The sequence below is a fragment of the Fukomys damarensis genome, unplaced genomic scaffold (assembly GCF_012274545.1).
Source record: "Fukomys damarensis isolate Sample0158 unplaced genomic scaffold, DMR_v1.0_HiC HiC_scaffold_16, whole genome shotgun sequence".
Lineage (NCBI taxonomy): Eukaryota > Metazoa > Chordata > Mammalia > Rodentia > Bathyergidae > Fukomys > Fukomys damarensis.
Genome location: NW_022900928.1, coordinates 23,239,298 through 23,257,127, shown reverse-complemented (window position 1 = coordinate 23,257,127; position 17,830 = coordinate 23,239,298). Strand labels below are relative to the sequence as shown.

The following is a 17,830-nucleotide window of genomic DNA, read 5'->3' as shown; positions in this document are numbered from 1 at the left end:
CTGCATCTTCTAATCCATTGCACTGATCCTCAGGTCTGTTTCTTTGCCAGTACCATGCTATTTTTGTCACAGTGGCTTTGTAGTATAGTTTCAAATTGGAGATTGTGATAGATCCTACCTTGTCTTTGTTGCCGACAATTACTTTTTCTATTCTAGGTCTCTTCTGGTTCCAAATGAATTTTTGGATTGTTCTCTAGTTCTGTGAAATATACTGTTGGGATTTCAATAGGGATTGCATTGAATCTGTATAGTAGTTTTGGAAGTATGGCCATTTTGACTATATTGGTTCTTCCTACCCAGGAGTGAAGAACATCTTTCCATTTTTTAAAATATTATTTTTATGTTTTGTTTTGGTCTTGAATTCTTTTCATATTTTCAACTTTCATTAATTTCCCTAAACCCTTGTTTACTCTTTTATCTTACTGAGTTTATTGGTCCTTTTTAAGTATACAGTACAGTTACATTCATCATTGGATCTTGTACCCTTATATGACAGATCTTGGCTCTCATTTTACCCCATACCCTGCCCTCCCTTCACCCCCTCCACCCTCCCCTGTTTACAAAGACTTTGTTTCCATTTTTTCCTTTTCTCATATTTTTTCTTGTCCCTTATTTCCTATATCTTCTTGGATCTCTTTTTTTCAGAGTGCTGCAGTTTCCAAGATAGAGGTCTTTTACTTCCCTCATCAGATTGATTCCTAGATACTTCTCTCTTTCTTTCTTTCTTTCTTTTTTTGGGGGGGATTTTATTTTGAAAGGAATTGTTTCCCTAATTTCTCTCTCAGTGAGTCTGCTATTTGTGTGCAAGAAGGCTATTAATTTTTGAGCATTGATCTTGTATCCAGCTACTCTATTGAATCTGGCAATTAAGTCTACACATCTCTTTATAGAGATTCTTAGGTCTTCTATTTAGAGTATCATATTGTCAGCAAATAATGATAGATAAATTTCTTCCTTTCCTATCTCTATTATTTTTATTTCTTTCTCTTGTCTAACTGCTGTGGCTAATGTTTCCAAAACTATATTGAACAAGAATGTTGATAGTGGACATTCTTGTTTTGTTCCTGGTTTTAGTATGAAGGATTTCAGTTTTTCACCATTTAGTATGATGTTGGCTATTGATTTTTCATAGACAGACTTTATCATGTTGAGATAAAGACCACCTATTCCAATTTTCTGTAGGATTTTTTAAAATCATGAATGCATGTTGGATTTTGTCAAATGCTTTTTCTGCATCTATTGAGATGATCATATGGATTTTTCCTTGCCTCTGTTAATATAGTGTATTACATTTATTGGTTTACATATGTTGAACCATCCTTTCATCCCTGGAAAGAATTCCACTTCATCAGGGTATATGGTCTCCTTGATTATCCTCTGTATTGTGTTTGTCAGTATCTTACTGAGGATATTTGCAACTATATTCATTAGGGCGATTGGTCTGTAGTTCTCCTTTTTTGGTTGGGTCTTTCTCAGAATCAAAGTAATGCTTGCTTCCAGGAATGAATTTGGGAGTATTGCTTCCCTTACAATTTTATTAAAGAATTTGAGAAGTAGTGGCATTATCTCTTCCCACCAGTCAAAATCTTGATATTGGGCTGGGGATTTAGCTCAGTGGTTCTGCTATCTGCCTCACAAGCACAAAGTCCTGAGTTCGATCCCTGATACCAAAACAAAAACAAAAGAAATGAAATTTATGGCCTGGGGATTTAGCTCAGTGGTTCTGCCACCTGCCTTACAAGAGCAATGATCCTGAGTTTGACCCCAATACCAAAAAAGAGAAGAAAAGAAAATATTGGTATTACTCAGCTCCCTCCAAAACACTTTTAAAAATGCAAGTGCTTATAAATATTTCCATTTCCTGGTCCCAACTTTGAAGAAAATTCTCAACATTTTCACCATTTTACACTTCTATCAACTGAGAATTCAAACCAGTTGTGACATTCTCACCAACATTTGGTTTGTCTCTTGATTAGCTGCTGTAGTGTCAGTCATCTTATTGAAGTTATCATTTCTGTTTCTTGATGATTAATGATGCTGAACACCAGTATTTTTATATCCTCTTTTCAATCACTATTCTATACTATTTTAGAACCATATCCGTGATATTCAATATTTTCCCCTGTCTTTCTTTCTTCCATCCTTCCTTCCTTCCATCCTTCTTTTCTTCCTGGAGTCCTATTAGTATAGATTTGAACTTCTTTGTATTTTTTAGACAGAGTTATCTAAAATAATGCTGATAAAAATTATTTGGGCTTGTGCACTTTGAAATCAAATGTAGTATATTTGCACTGGGTATTGACATAAAAATTAAAGATCTAACCACTAGACAAAGTCTATATTTTCATTCCTAGATTTTGCACTAATTTTATACTATTGGCACTAAAGCCCAAAATAGGATGAAGATACAGCTGATATGTTAGGGATATTGTGTAAGTTTAGTAAGAATCATAAGTATTGAATAAAAAAATTGGCTTTCTAACCCTTTAATTATATTGTAGTTCTGAAACATCAATATACTAATATATAGTTAGATACATCAATTTATAGGGAATATAATGAATAATCAAAGAAAGCCACAATTTTTTATCCTTTATACTCAACATAAGATAAATCAAGGATCCTTGAAGGGAAAAATTTTTAATCTTAATCCTATGCAAGTAAAAATATACCTAAAATACCTTGAAAAATTACAACTACCAGTGATCAGTCGCAAGCAAACTTTTAGTATTTGTATTTTTAAAAAGTAGTTGATATGATCATCACATATCCAAAGTCCTCAAATAGCAAGCAAGCTTCTGTTAGCAAGCTTCTGTTAGCAAGCTTCTGTTCATTTATCTTATTTTTATTGAGCCTCTACTTGCTGTGTTGTCTAGCTTGCAGCAGAAGCTCAATAAGTATACATTGAATCAAGGAATATAGTTTTAGAGTATGAGCCTTACTGACATCTAGTGGTCAAGATAAATATAAACTAGAAAATGAACTGCAGTTCTATTTTATTTTACTTTGATTACTGAATACCCATAAATTCTGCCAACTAAAAATAATGCCAATTTCAATAATAGTTTGTATCTATTGATAAACACATTGTTTCTCCAGCCAAGTACATTATTTCACTAATTTTTGAGAAAATCACTTGAAAATATATTGTCATTTTTGTCACTCCTGTGAACCTACAAGGAGGAGCATAAGGTTGCCGGTGATGAAGAAATATTTTACGAGCTACTTTTTTACGGGGTGGGGGTACCAGAGATTGAACTCAAGTCCTTGTGCTTGCAAGACAGGCCACTGAACCATTGAGCTAAATCCCCAGCCCAATGAGATACTTAATCAAAAAAAAAAAAAAAAAAAATGCTTTTAAAGTTAAGTTGCCTGATGCTTAAGAGAAAGTTGGTCTGAGGATGTAGCTGAGCTGTAATAGAGCTTGCCTAGCATGAACAAAGCCTTGGGTTTGTCCCCTAGTACTGGAAAATGTTAATTATAGTTAAAACCAGTGTTTGTTTATTATTCCGTTTCTTATAAATAGTTGCTGAGCACTTTCTAGTCATTATCTTATATCACACCAATCCTACAAGTTGATATATTTTTTCTCATGTTCTGTGTGAAAAAGCTAAGGCTTAGAATGGCACATTAATTTAACCCAAATCACAGAGCAAATGACTGGATGGAAAGCCATGTCCTTAATCTATATATTAAACATGTGTCATTTATATAAATGCTTTTTACTTTCTATTAATAATACATTTTTAGATGAATTAAATGCTCACAGAATCATATCATGTAATTCTTATAATAAATATATCAAGTCTTGCAAATTTGAGACAGAATCATATCTCTGCCTGTAATGTTTGTATATCACTGAACTGACTTTGAGGTGCTGGGTTTTTCCTACAGCACTCTGGGGACAGAAAAAGTCTTCACTGCCTCTCTGCCAAAAGTAGCTACTCACACAGTACCATAGTGAGATGTAAGGTGTTGGTGTGAGGCCACTGTTCCTCTGACTGACTAGACTCCTGGGGCCTGTGCAGGGAGGGTACTCATTAGAGGATGAGTAGAGAGTATGAGAAGGAAGCAGAGCTCTATCCTTAGGGAAATTTTCTCTTCCTCACACCAGGTCAGGCAACGCAGCCCACTACGTGGGGGTCTTCCCAGAGGACTAGCATTCTTATATAATTCCTTGATCCTGGCTATAAAGAATTCAGCCACATGCCAGCTGCAGTCTGTGTCATCCAGTCCCTCCCAGTTTCTCCAATGCTGAGCAGAGGTAGGTGAGTCAGGTCTCATTTTTGCTGACAGAACCTAATGATAATAGTGAAAATGATTTGTAAGTGGATGAAGCTCCAGTGATCAGGAGTCTTTGAAGATAGGGGCAACATCCAAGGGACCCAGAGCCAAGGAGAGAGTAAGGTTGAGGATAACCTAGAATAATTGCTGCAAAGCACACAAGAAACACCCACAGTCATGAGCAGACCAAAAAATAAAATTAGCAAATTCAGGAGAGTCTATGTAGGCACAAAAATATGAAGAAAAATATTATATGTCAAAACAAGGAAAAATAATCATGGCAACTCATCTATTGGCATAAATCAGGTCTTTCTCCCCTCTAAATTTTTCTTTGTACAGTCATCCTAGCAGAAAAGGTTGCAATACCTCTGAAAATGAAGAGTGCTTAAGAGATGGGAAGCCTAGGAGCCCGAGTAGAGAGGTTATTGAATATTCTGCCTCAAGAAATAGCACCCAGTCTTTCAGAGAAGCTCATCGTAGATGAGCTGAGAACCAAGTGTCTGAAGGGGAAGTGAGGGTATCAGAAAGAGAAAGAAAGAGAAATCCTTGGAGAGTTATAGTGTAGAAGATGCTAGGTAATACACATAAAAGTGCTAATTAAATAGAAAATAAGTTTTAAGTCCATAACAAAGTGAACATTTTTGCATCAATAGTGGTCATAGTGATGGCACTGGCTTGCAGAAGAAGCAGCTACATAGTAGACAGGAATCAAGCTCACCAACCAGGGACAGTCTGAATTTGTAACACACTTAGAGTACCAAAGGGCCTTTTAGAATATTTTCCACAGAGCATGTTAAAACATGGAAGGATTACAATCACACCCAAAGCCTTGTTTCAGGCTAGGAAGTGAAATATTGCATTACTAGAATCTAAGCTCCATGAGACTGAGGATGTTGACTCGATGGCTTCTGTGTCCCTACATTTGGAACAATACCTGCCAAATAGTGTACAAACACTTGTCAAAAGAACCAAGGGATTATGATCGTGGTAAGTCTTCAAACAATTCTCAATATAGAACATGGAAAATTTAAGTCACTAGGAGCAGTTAGAAGACATAACAATCTGTAAGATTTTAGGATTCTGACACATGAGATTATAATGTGTATTGCTAGAGTAATATAATAAATCCATCCAGGTGAAATAATCTGTCCCTTCTTAACTCATCCTAAGAGCCCCCATGAAAAGTCAACAGAGGATTTCTCAAATAAAATCCTCTCCCTTTCTCTTCAGACACAAATCACTGTATCTCATTCTCATTTTGCTAATGTGATTATATGGCTCCCTTAAAAGTTTTTCAAAAAGGAAATATATCAAAGATCACTAAGTAAAGGAATGAATTAGGAAAGAAGTTAAGCTCAAATGTGTGTTGTTGACTAAGTAGTTGTGTAGAGGAAGAAAACTTGATAAGACAGTTATTTCTGAGGATTAGCCTAGCAGTTTTAAAATTGACCTGCTCAAATCAGTCCCCACAACTAGCAGTATTTTATAGGATAATATCATCTTCAATCTGGATGTCAGTGATAAACTTCCAACCAGTCAGTTACAAATGGACTTGGCACCTTTAATGTGCCTTTCACAGTGCCTCCACAATAACACCTTTTTAAATTTTTTATTGGAACATTTTAGGCACACAAAACAGTTATGTTCATCACTGGGATCTTGTACCTTTTTAAATTAACTAATTTTATTGGTACATTTAAGGCATACAATGTGATGAAATCCATCATTGGGAATTTTCACCTTTACATAATCCATTTTGGTTCTTATTTTTCTCCCATTCCCCACCCTCCCTTCAACCCCTCTACCTCTCCCTATCTACAAAGACTTTGTTTCCATTTTTCTTTTTCTCATGTTAATTCCATTCCCATCTTTCTTTTCCCCTACCCCTCCAATTTCCCCTTCCCCTTTGCACCTTTTCTTCCTATTTCACAACATCTATTATACCTTTTATTGTATCTTTCACACACTTTCAGTTTCTCACACTAGAGAAACTGTTCAGTATTTACACATATGTATCCTATTTATTTCACTTAACAATATTGCCTCAATGTGCATCCTTTTAGCTATAAACAGCTTTAGCTTCTCATTCTTTTTTATCTTATTGAATTTATTGGTATGTTTAGGTATACAGTACAGTTACATTCATCATTGGGATCTCGTGCCTTTACATGACAGATCTTGGTTCTCATTTTTTCTCCTTGTCCCTGCCCTCCCTTCACCCCCTTCACCCTCCCCTATTTACAAAGAGTTTGTTTCCATTTTTTCCTTTTCTCATATTTTTTTCTTGTCCCTTATTTCCTTTCCCCTACCCTTCCCACCTCCCCTACAACTTTAGCCCTTTTCTTCCTACTTCATATTATCAGTTATACAATTTGGATCTTATATATACTTTTTTTCAGCTTTAATTGAGTTTATTGGTACATTTTAGGGATACAGTACAGTTACATTCATTGTTGGGATCTTGTACCCCTACATGGCAGATCTTGGTTCTCATTTTTTCCCCTTACCTCTGCCCTCCCTTCACCCCCTCCTCCCCTCCCCATCTACAAACATTTTATTTTCATCTTTTCATTCTATTACATTTTTTTCTTTTCCCTTTTTACTCTTCCCCTACCCATCCCACCTTCCCTACACCTTTAGCTCCTTTATATAGTTTTAGATTTTCAAGCCAAAGAAACTATTTGGTGTTTAAACATGTGTGACTTATTTATTTCACTTGGGTATATCCTCAATATGCATCCATTTTCCTATGAATGACTCTAGTTTCTCATCCTTTATGGCTGAGTAGTATTGCATTTTACAGGAAAAACCACAACTTCTTTATTCAGTTTCCAACTGATGGGCAACTGAGCTGTTTCCAAGTTTTAGCTATTACAAACTGTGCTACTATAAACATGGGTGTGCATATATCACTGTGGTATGATTCTTTTATTTCTTTTGGAAAGATACTCAGCAGAGGAATAACTGGGTCAAAAGGAACCTTGAGTCCTATTTCTTTGATGTATCTCCATAATGATTTCCACAGTGGTTGCACCAGTCTGCCCTCCCACCAACAACAGAGAAGGATTCCTTTTTCCCCACAACACCACCAAAATTTGTTCTTGGTTGATTTTTTGATAGCAGCCATTCTTTGTGGAGTGAGGTGGAATCTCAGTGTTGTTTTCATCTGCATCTCTCAAATGACCAGTGATGTTAAACATTTTTTCTTATATTTATTTGCTGCTTTTACTTCTCTGTCTGAGAAATGTCTGTTCATTTCACATGCCCATTTTTTAATTAGGTCTTTATATTTGGGGGGCCTGAAATTTTTGAGTTCTTTGTATATTCTAGATAACAGTCCTTTGTCTGTAGAGCAGCTGGTAATTTTTTTTCCCTACATTGTAGGTTGTCTCTTAGCTCTGTTGGTGGTTTCTCTTACAGTGCAGAAGGTTTTCAATATGATGAGATACCAGTTGTTGATTCTTTGTGCTAGTTCCCATGCTACTGAGGATTTGTTCATAAAGTCTTTTCCTATGCCAGTGTCTTCAAGAGTTCTGCCTAACTTATCTTCCAGCAAGTTTAGTGTCTCTGTTTTAATATTTAGATCTTTAATCCGCTTTGATTTTAGTTTAGTGCAAGGTGAAAGATAGGAGTCTAGTTTTAATCTTCAGCAGATTGAAATCCAATTTTTCTGACACCATTTACTAAACAGGCTATCTTTCCTCCAGTGAGGATGGTCTGTTCCATTGTCAAAGATGAGGTAGATGAGTATATCTGAAGTTATTTTTGTATTTTCCAATCTATTCCTCTGATCCTAGGGTCTTTTTCTTTGCCAGAACTGTGCTGTTTTTATCACAGTGGCTTTGCAGTATAGTTTCAAGTTGTTATAGTTTCAATTGTTATACCCCTGACATGTCTCAGTTGCCTAGAATGACTTTTGCTATTCTAGGTCTCTTCTGGTTTCAAATGAATTTTTGGATTATTTTCTCTAGTTCTGTGAGATATACCATTGGGATTTCAATCAGGATTGCATTAAATCTGTATAGCAGTTTTGGTAGTATGGCCATTTTCACTATGTTGATTCTTCCTACCCAGGAGCAGGGGATATATTTCCATTTTCTTATATCCTCTTTGATCTCCTTTTTCAGAGTGCTGTAGTTTTCAGTGTAGAGGTCTTTTGCTTCCTCATTAGATTGATTCCTCAATACTTCATTTTCTGGGTTGCTATTATGAAAAGAATTATTTCCTTAATTTCTCTCTCAGTGAGTCTATTATTTGTGTACAAGAAGGCTATTGATTTTTCAGTGTTGACCTTGTATTCAGCTACTCTGCTGAAAGTGTCAATTAAGTTTAGAAGTCTTTTGGTGGAATTTTTGGGGTCTTCAATGTGCAGTATCATATTGTCAGAAAATAATGACAGTTTAATATCTTCCTTTCCTATCTTTATTGCTTTAATTTCTTTCTCTTGTCTAATTGCTGTGGCTAATGTTTCCAGAACTATATTGAACAGGACTGGTGATAGTGGGCATTCTTGTCTTCTTCCTGATTTTAGCATGAAGGTTTTCAGTTTTTGGCCATTTAATATGATGTTGGATGTTGGTTTTTCATTTATCAAGTTTTCCTTTATCAAGTTGAGATAAAGAGCATCTATTCCAATTTTCTGCAAGGTTTTTATCTTGAATGGGTGTTGAACTTTGTTGAATGCTTTTTCTGTGTCTATTGAGATAATCATAGGTTTTTTGTCCTTGACTCTGTTAATATAGTGTATTACATTTATTGATTTATGGATGTTGAATGATCCTTGCATCTCTGAGATAAATCTGACTTGTTCAGGGTGTATGATCTTCTTGATGACCTTCAGTCTTCTGTTTGCCAGTATCTTATTGAGGATTCTTGCATCTATGTTCTTTAGGGATATTGACCTGTAGTTCACTTATTTGGTTGGGTCTTTCCTTGGTTTTGGAATCAGAGTAACACTTGCTTCCAGGAATGAATCTTGAAGCATTGCTTCCCTTTCAGTTTCATTGAAAAGTTTAAAGAGTAGTGGCAATAGTTCTTCTCTAAATGTTTCGTGGAATTCAGCAGTGAAGCCATCAGGACCTAGGCTTTTCTTCATTGATAAACTTTTAATTACATTTTCAATTTCACTGATTGTAACTGGGCTGTTTGGAATTTTTATATATTCTTCATTCAACTTAGGTAATTCATAACTATCAAGGAATCTGTCCATTTCTTCTGTGTTTTCCATTTTATTAGAGAATAGGTTCTTGATGATTCTCTGGATTTCTTGTGAATCTGTTGTGACTTCACCTTTTCTGTTCCTAGCTGCATGTATCTGAGCCTTTTCTTTGCTTTTTTGGACAAGGTTGGCTAAGGGTTTATCTATTTTATTTATTCTTTTAAAAAACCAACTCTTTGATTCATTGATGTTTTTGTATCAATCTCTTAGTTTCCATTGCATTGATTTCTGCTCTGATCATCATAATTTCCTCTCTCACACATGCTTTGTGTTTTTCTTGCTCTTCTTTTTCTACAATGCTAAGATTCATCATTAGGTTGTTTATTTAAGTTTGCTCTATTTTCCTAGTGTGGGCATTCAATGCTATGAATTTTCCATGTAGAACTGCTTTCATTGTGTCTCATAGATTCCTGTATGTTCTATTGGCATTATCATTTATTTGTAAAAATTAACTAATTCCTTCTTTAATTTACCTGCGACTCATTGATTTTTCAGGAGAGTGTTGTTCAATTTCCATGTGTTTGTGAAGTTCTTACTGTTTCTTATGCTATTGATCTCCAGCTTAATTACACTATGGGCTGATAATACACATGGGATAACTTCAGCTCCTTTGCATTTGTTTAAACATGTTCTATGAACTAGTATATGGCCTATTTTGGAAAATGACCCATGTGCAACTGAAAAAAATGTATATTCTGACTTTGAGGGGTGGAAAACTCTATAGACATCTATTAAGTCCATTTGTTCAAAAGCTCAGTTCAGTTCTAGTATTTTGTTATTGATTTTTTGTCTAGATGATCTGTATGTTTGTGGCAGTGGGGTAGTTAGGTTCCCCACTACAATTGTATTAGTGCTTATTTGGTTGTTCATGTCCCTTAATATTTGTTTTATATAGTTGGGAGCATTAATATACAGTGCATATATATTAATGAAATACTCTTGGATTGTTCCCTCTACAAGGATGTAGTGACCTTCTTTGTCTCTCTTTGGTTTGAAATTTGCTGCCAATAAGATAGCCACACCTATTTTTCTGGGCTCCTGTCACATGGAGAACTGTTTCCATCCTTTTACTTTCAGCCTATAAATTTTTTTTTAACTAGATGTTTTTCTTGTATACAACATATTGTTGGATTTTGCTTCTTGATACATTCTGCTAGTCTATTTCTTTTGATTGTTGAATTGAGGCCACTGACATTGATCATTATAACTGATATGTATTGACTTATCATTGTCATGTTATTTTCCTACTGTTGACTCTTTTTAAGTCCCCTCCTCTCCCTTTAGTTTCTTGCCTTGCCTAATTGATATGTTCTGTTGGGCCTCCTGGTGTTGTGACCTTCATTGTCTTTTTCTAGAATACTGTTTCAAATCACTTGTAGTGCTGGTTTGATATTCATGAAGCTTCTCAAGTGTTCTTTGTTACAGAAGTATCTTATTTCCCCATTCATTTTAAAAGAGAGTTTTGCAGGATACATCAATCTAGGTTGGAGATTGTTTTGTTTTAGGGCTTGAAATACCTCACTCAGGCTTTCCTTGACCTGAGGGTTTGTGTTGAAAAGTCTGCTGTGATTATGATGGGCTTTCCTTTGCATGTGATTTGTTTCTTTTCTCTAACTGCTTGTAGTATTTTGTTCTTCTGTTGGGTTTCTTGGATCTTGACTATTATATGTCTAGGTGTACATTTTTTTTTTATCATGGCTAATTGGAGTTCTATATGCCTCACTTATGTGTATGTCAAATTCTTTTACTCTGTTTGGGAAGTCTTCTCTCATTAATTCCATAAATAGATTTTTTTAAGTCTTTTATCATTTCTTCTGCTACTTCATGGATTCCTATTAGTTTTATGCTATTCTTCTTTGCATCATCTAGGAGTTGTTGGATGGATTTCTCATAATCCCTTACTGTTTTTAAGAGATCTCTCTTTTCAAAGATGGAAATAAAGTGATTGTGGATGGGGAGGGGAGGGGGGTAAGGGAGGGCAGGGACAAGGGGAAAAAATGAGAACAAAGACCTGTCATGTAGAGGTACAAGATCCCAACAATGAATGTAACTGTACTATATCCCTAAAATGTACCAATAAACTCAATTAAAGCTGAAAAAAATAGATCTCTCTTTTCATTTTCACTGGCTGCAATCCTATCTTTTATATCTGAAGTTCACTCTTCACTTTCATTCATTCTGGTGCAAATGCTTTCAAGAGTTTTTAATCTCCTGCATGTCTGTTTGAATCTGTTTCATGGACTCCATTTTTTCCTATGTTAGACTTTTAAGGTTTTCGTTTCTTTCCTCTGCTGGGCATTCATGGCTTCTATCATGGTCCTGAGCTCATCTATTGTTTGTTTGTTTGTTTGTTTGTTTCTGTTCTAGAGTCTCTAATTATGACTTTCAATGTGCTCACCATCTTTGTAGTTACCTGGGAAATTATTTATGTTTTGAATTTTTGTAGAACCTGATTGATATGTTTTGTTACTTCATGTGCTATGAGTGCAGGGTGTCCTCGTGGTTGATTATCACACTTTCCCACATCATTTCCCCTTGTTGTTGGTGCTATCCTTGGTTTAATTCCTGGGTTAGTAATTTGATCTTCCTAATATAGCTGTTATTTAGATTTTGAGACTCTAATGACACAGAGTCACTCTCATTTTCATATCAGAAAGGACAGCTCATTAAATCAATCACATTTAATACAATCAGCAACACAGTAGCATCAAGCACAGCTTAGAAATTGACCATTTGTGGTAGTTATTAATCTATTTTCCTTAGCCATGTGAATTAAATCAAAATTGAGGACCAGCCCAAAATATGTTTATAGTGAATAAACTCTTCAAGATAGCAACTTTACCCTTCAGGATGGGGACTTAGAAGGAGTTGGGAGGAGAGGAATAGATAGGTAAAAGAATAGGTGAAGGTTTTAAAAGAAACCAGAAGACACAGAGGATCACACAAACTCTAGTAAACAAGAGGCCAAGAGGGAAAAGACAGAATGCAAGAACAAAAACAAGAACAGAACAATTTAACAGAAATAGGAAAGCTATAAATGTACTCACTTTCCTTTGAAACTCATGACCTTCAAGTGAAGAAAAAAGAGAAAGAAAAGAAAAAGAGAAAAGAAATTGGAGTTAGGGCAGGAACAGGAATGAAAAGGGAGATGAAGAATAACTTGGGGAAGCAAGAGGCTGAGTGGGAAAAAGAAGAAAGAAAAAAGGAAGAATTTGAAGAATGGGAAAAATGAAATTTTAAAAATAAAAAATAAGGAAAAGAAAGAAAAAAATTTGAAGAGACTCTTTTCAGGGTATGTCTCTGCTGTCACAATAACAATATGGTCAGCAATATGCAGGACTAAGGCAATTAGTCTCAGGTAGCTGATGGCAGACCCCTGAGATTCAGGCTGAATTCTTGTTGCAAAGCCCAAGTTGAGCTTCTAGACCTCCTGCAGTATCAAATTCTGCAACATTCTACTGAAGGATCCAGCTGCCCTTCCCCTGAAGATAATCCAAGCTCTGCTGGAAGGTGTTGATCCCCCCAACTTACCAACTATGGAGGTTTGACAAGCCGTTATTGTTGTTGTTCACTTCTGTTGTATCTTCTTTCTGGATCCGAGGAATATGGCCTTTATGACCACCTGTGTCTCTGCAGTATGGATCCAGGTACCAGCACAGCCAGAAGGCCCAAGAGCCAGGGGGAGGGGTAATATTGCAGAGGCACCTGCACAGCTGGGCAGTGGGTGATTCTCTCTGGTCTGCTCTGATGGAGGCCTGGGGTGCTGGAGGTAGAAGAGGAGGAGCTGTGAGCTTCCTGCGTTGCTCAGCAGTGGGTGGTTCTCTCTGGTCTGCTCTGAGGGAGGCCCAGGGTGCAGGAAGTGGAGGAGGAGTAGCCCCAAGCTCCCTGCAGGGCTCAGCAGTGGCCAGTTCTCTCTAGTTTCTCATTCTTTATGGCTGAGTAGTACTCTATTTTATTTTTTTTAAACACTTTTTTTTTCTTTATCGAGTGTCTTGTTGATGGTCAATTGGGCTGCTTCCAAGTTTTAGCTATCACAAATCGTGCTGTTAGGAACATGGGTGCACACAACCAATAGTGTGAGGAGACAACCCATAATTTGGGAAAAACTTTTCATCAGCTCTTCCTCAGACAAAGGTCTATGATCTAGAATATATAAAGAACTTAAAAAAGTCAGACCTCCCAAATTTAAAGACCCAATCCAAAAATGGACATCTGAAATGAACAGACATTTCTCAGACAAAGAAGTAGAAATGGCAAATAAATATATGGAAAAAAATTCACCATCACTAGTCATTCAAGAGAGGCAAATGAAAACAATGCTGAGAATTACACCTCACCCCAGAAATAATGGCTGCTATCAAGAAATCAACCAATAACAAATGATGGTGGGGTTGTGGGGGAAAAGGAACCCTGCTCCACTACTGGTGGGAGTGCAGACTGGTGCAACCATTGTGGAAATTAGTATGGAGATAACTTTAAGAAGTAGGATTGGCAGTCCCCTTTGACCCAGCTATCCCCATGCTGGGTATCTTCCCCAGAGTGACATTTTTGAATTGCAATTTAGATCTTCTTACCTTGAAGCTTAAAATCCTACAGTCTCTTTCACTGTTTGTATGATAAAGATAAAGCTCCTTTATCTTTTTTTCCTTTATCCACCACAAGGACTTTATCTTTTTCTGCCATCTCTCATCTCATCTACCCTGTGCTTTCTTTTTACACGCTGGTCACACTGGCCTTTTGCTCCCTCATATTTGCCATACCATTTCCCCACCATTATGTCTTTTCACATCCTGTCCTACTAACTAGAAATGTTCTTTCTCCCCAACCCTCTCTTCCCTTTATGGATTCCCATCATTCAGCTATCAACTAAAAAATCATTCTTGGTATGCCTTGCTTTTAGTGTCCATTATCTCTTCTTTGTAGCCCAGTTTCTACTTTACATTGATTATGTATATAATAGCACCAAGCAGCTTCACTTATCACTTCTGCAAGTGGGGACGGAAGAGTCCCTAGCCTCAGGTCTGTTTCAGTCTTTAAATAATACTCATAAATCACTGAGAAAGTTTCTGAGCAAGTCAGCTAGATTTTCTCACACTCCAACACAACCAGAAGTGTTATTCTTTTTAGTAGAAAGTTAAATTGAAATAATTCTATGATGGATTTGATACTGGAACAGAATCAAAATGAATATAATGGTGACTCAAATTAAGGGTCTTTGGTGGGTGAAAGATACTGACACTGAATTTCATATAATCAGATCTCATGAGGAGAAAAAGACTGGACTAATACAACTCAGGAAGTTGACAAATCATAACATAGCTTCCCCTCTTCAGTAGAATCATGAGCCATATTTGAAAGCAAATCCACAGTATAATCTTGGACAGAATTGATCTCAATATGGTCCTGTGCTAATCCAAATAACACCTGCCACTATAGACTTCCAAAGCAATTTTTGAATCTTGTGCTAGAACCAAGTGATGGGGATACTTTTGTTTAAAATCAGTATCATTATATTAAAACTTATTACATCATAGGAGTATCAAGACAACATGATACATGGCACCTCTTTAGAGGTTTCAACACCTTGACCCAACAAGCCCTGTCAGTATCTGTATCCCACCCATGTTCCAGAGCCTATGCAGAATACACCATGTAAGTTTTAAATTGTGTCCTGGTCTTGTGCATCATGTACCCAAGGACCCTATCATCTTACAAATTGCACCACTGCCACAGGGGTAGTTACAAATGAGACTAGAATCCAAGTCAACAAACAGATTCAGTTGCTAAAATAAATAATCCTACGGTCAGTTTAGACATACTATTGTTCATGATCGTATAAAAAAACTATCTACAACATTATTAAAATGAGACTGTTCTCAATTCAGGTAAGTGTCTGGCCTGGGTACTTGCTTTAAAAAATATAAATACATTGATATTGCCACATTATAGGTAGCATGGAGGGACTATATGTACACAAAAAAAAGCATGAAGAAGGTAGGGAAGATCACTAATCACAAAAGACTGAAAACACATGGAGCCATGCAGTGTCTTCTTTTCAGATAAAGAACATAATATGGTAGATGGTGGGATTTTTCAGTTCTAAGATGTAGGACTATTTTTCTTGAATTATGTAACTGAATTATGTAACTGTCTCAAATTGTGTCTAAATTTTTTAATTTCATCCCTTAGCTCAGATCCAAATGCTAGATACCCAATCCTGCACTTTTACTAAATTCCCTCTCACATAGCATTGCCTTATTTTCTCAGGTCTACTTTGCAAGAATGTTTCATTCCCCACCACCACAAGACTGAATTATTATCTCCACCTCTATTCCAGTCCAGTAATGTTTTACACACACACACACACACACACACACACACACACCCCACACACGGCTGTTATCCTTTCCTAATTAGCAAGTGTGATTAACAATAAATATTTGCTAATTTATTCCTCCTTATAGACTGAAAGGACAAAAACATGAGCTGTTCAGGCTGTCGTATTTAGAAATTTTCTACATAAGTTTCTGTAAATGAGAACCAGATATTTCAAAGTGAAAGGGTCTGTTTAAATGCACCTCATGTTTTCTCATTAGGTTTCCTCTGCTGTATTATGGAAGTAAAGAATGGACTTTCTGTTTCTGGAAGAAATAGGCAACGTGCTATGAAAGAAGTTAAAGTCTTTCACTGGAAGCAAGAAAAATTGTGCAAGAAATGTGTTTATAACCAATTTCCACTAATATGCTTCACACCAACAATACACAGCTCCACCCTTCTTCCTTCTTTCTGATAGGAATCCCAGGGCTGGAACATGTGCACTACTGGATTGGCTTCCCTTTCTTTACTGTGTATCTAATAGCCCTCGTGGGAAACATCATTGTCTTGTTTGTGATCCAGACTGAACACAGCCTCCATCAACCCATGTTTTACTTCCTGATGATGTTGGCCTGCACTGATCTGGGCTTGTCCACAGCAACCATCCCCAAGATGCTAGGCATTTTCTGGTTCAAGCTCAGGGAGATTGTGTTTGGTGCCTGCATCACACAGATGTACACCATCCATATATGCACCGGCCTGGAGTCCGTGGTGCTGACGGTCATGGCCATAGATCGCTATATTGCCATCTGCAAACCCCTGAGATATAGCATGATCCTCACCAACAAGGTGATAGCCATTCTTGGCATAGTAATCATAGTCAGGACTTTGGTATTTGTGACTCCATTCATATTTCTCATCCTGAGATTGCCTTTCTGTGGTGTTCGAATTATCCCCCACACCTATTGTGAACACATGGGTTTGGCAAAGTTAGCTTGTGGCAGTATTAGGGTCAATGTTATTTATGGCTTAATTGCCTTTTCAGTGGGCTATATTGATCTCTCTGTGATTGGATTTTCCTATGTCCAAATTCTCCGAGCAGTCTTCCATCTCCCATCTTGGGATGCCAGGCTCAAGGCACTTAGCACGTGTGGTTCACATGTCTGCGTTATGCTGGCTTTCTACCTGCCAGCTCTCTTTTCCTTCATGACACACCGCTTTGGCCACAATATCCCTCATTATATCCACATACTTTTGGCCAATCTGTATGTTGCTATTCCCCCTGCCCTTAATCCCATTATCTATGGGGTAAGGACAAAACAGATAAGGGAGAGAGTGCTAAAGTTCCTAAAGCTGTTGACATTTAGCCCCAAGAAGATCTTCTACAACAGTTCAGTAAGACAATTATGAGATCAGACCAGAAGTCAACACTGAAAATATATTGATTAAGCATCTAAAATTGATTAATAATGTAATATGTGATCAAAAAAGAAGTAAATTTCAGAAACCTCTGATAAACTTCTCAGACAATCTTGCAAAAAGCAATCACATAGCATATCCCTCTATGGCTCATAATTACAGAACTCCCTATTGGAAGGCATAGCACAAGATTTCACAATAACCTCTCTTTCTGACCCATGGAAAGTACCCAAAAAATTCACATTCAACCCCCACTAACACTACAAAGTTCACAGGTTTTACAAAAGCTTGTCACCCAATGTCTGTCTTGAATAATTTCCTTCCACAGATAGACTCTCACCATTCACTTATTAGCAACTGAGGTTTAGGACTATAAAATGATGTGGGATTTCATGAAAACCAAGCAGCATGTAGTGGCAAGAGAAATGGATGAGAACTCATAATGAGAACTCATTGTACATTTCAATTCAGGCTCTGCGTTTACTGAAAGTTTGGCCTGATAGTTACATTTAAACTCTTGGACCTTCGATATCCCTGCCCATAAAATGGAATAAAGCAACAATAATTTGGTACTTTACACTAAAAAAGACTTTG

The 17,830-nt window shown here is 36.7% G+C and overlaps 1 protein-coding gene across 1 annotated transcript; it reads left to right on the top strand.

Moving 5' to 3' along the window:
• Window positions 1–16,237: 16,237 nt before the first annotated feature.
• LOC104876326 (olfactory receptor 52E5) lies at window positions 16,238–17,227 on the top strand. Its single transcript, XM_010644299.2, has one exon. It carries the CDS (start codon window positions 16,244–16,246, stop codon window positions 17,225–17,227), a length of 984 nt encoding a protein of 327 aa, XP_010642601.1. The 5' UTR covers window positions 16,238–16,243.
• Window positions 17,228–17,830: the final 603 nt, after the last annotated feature.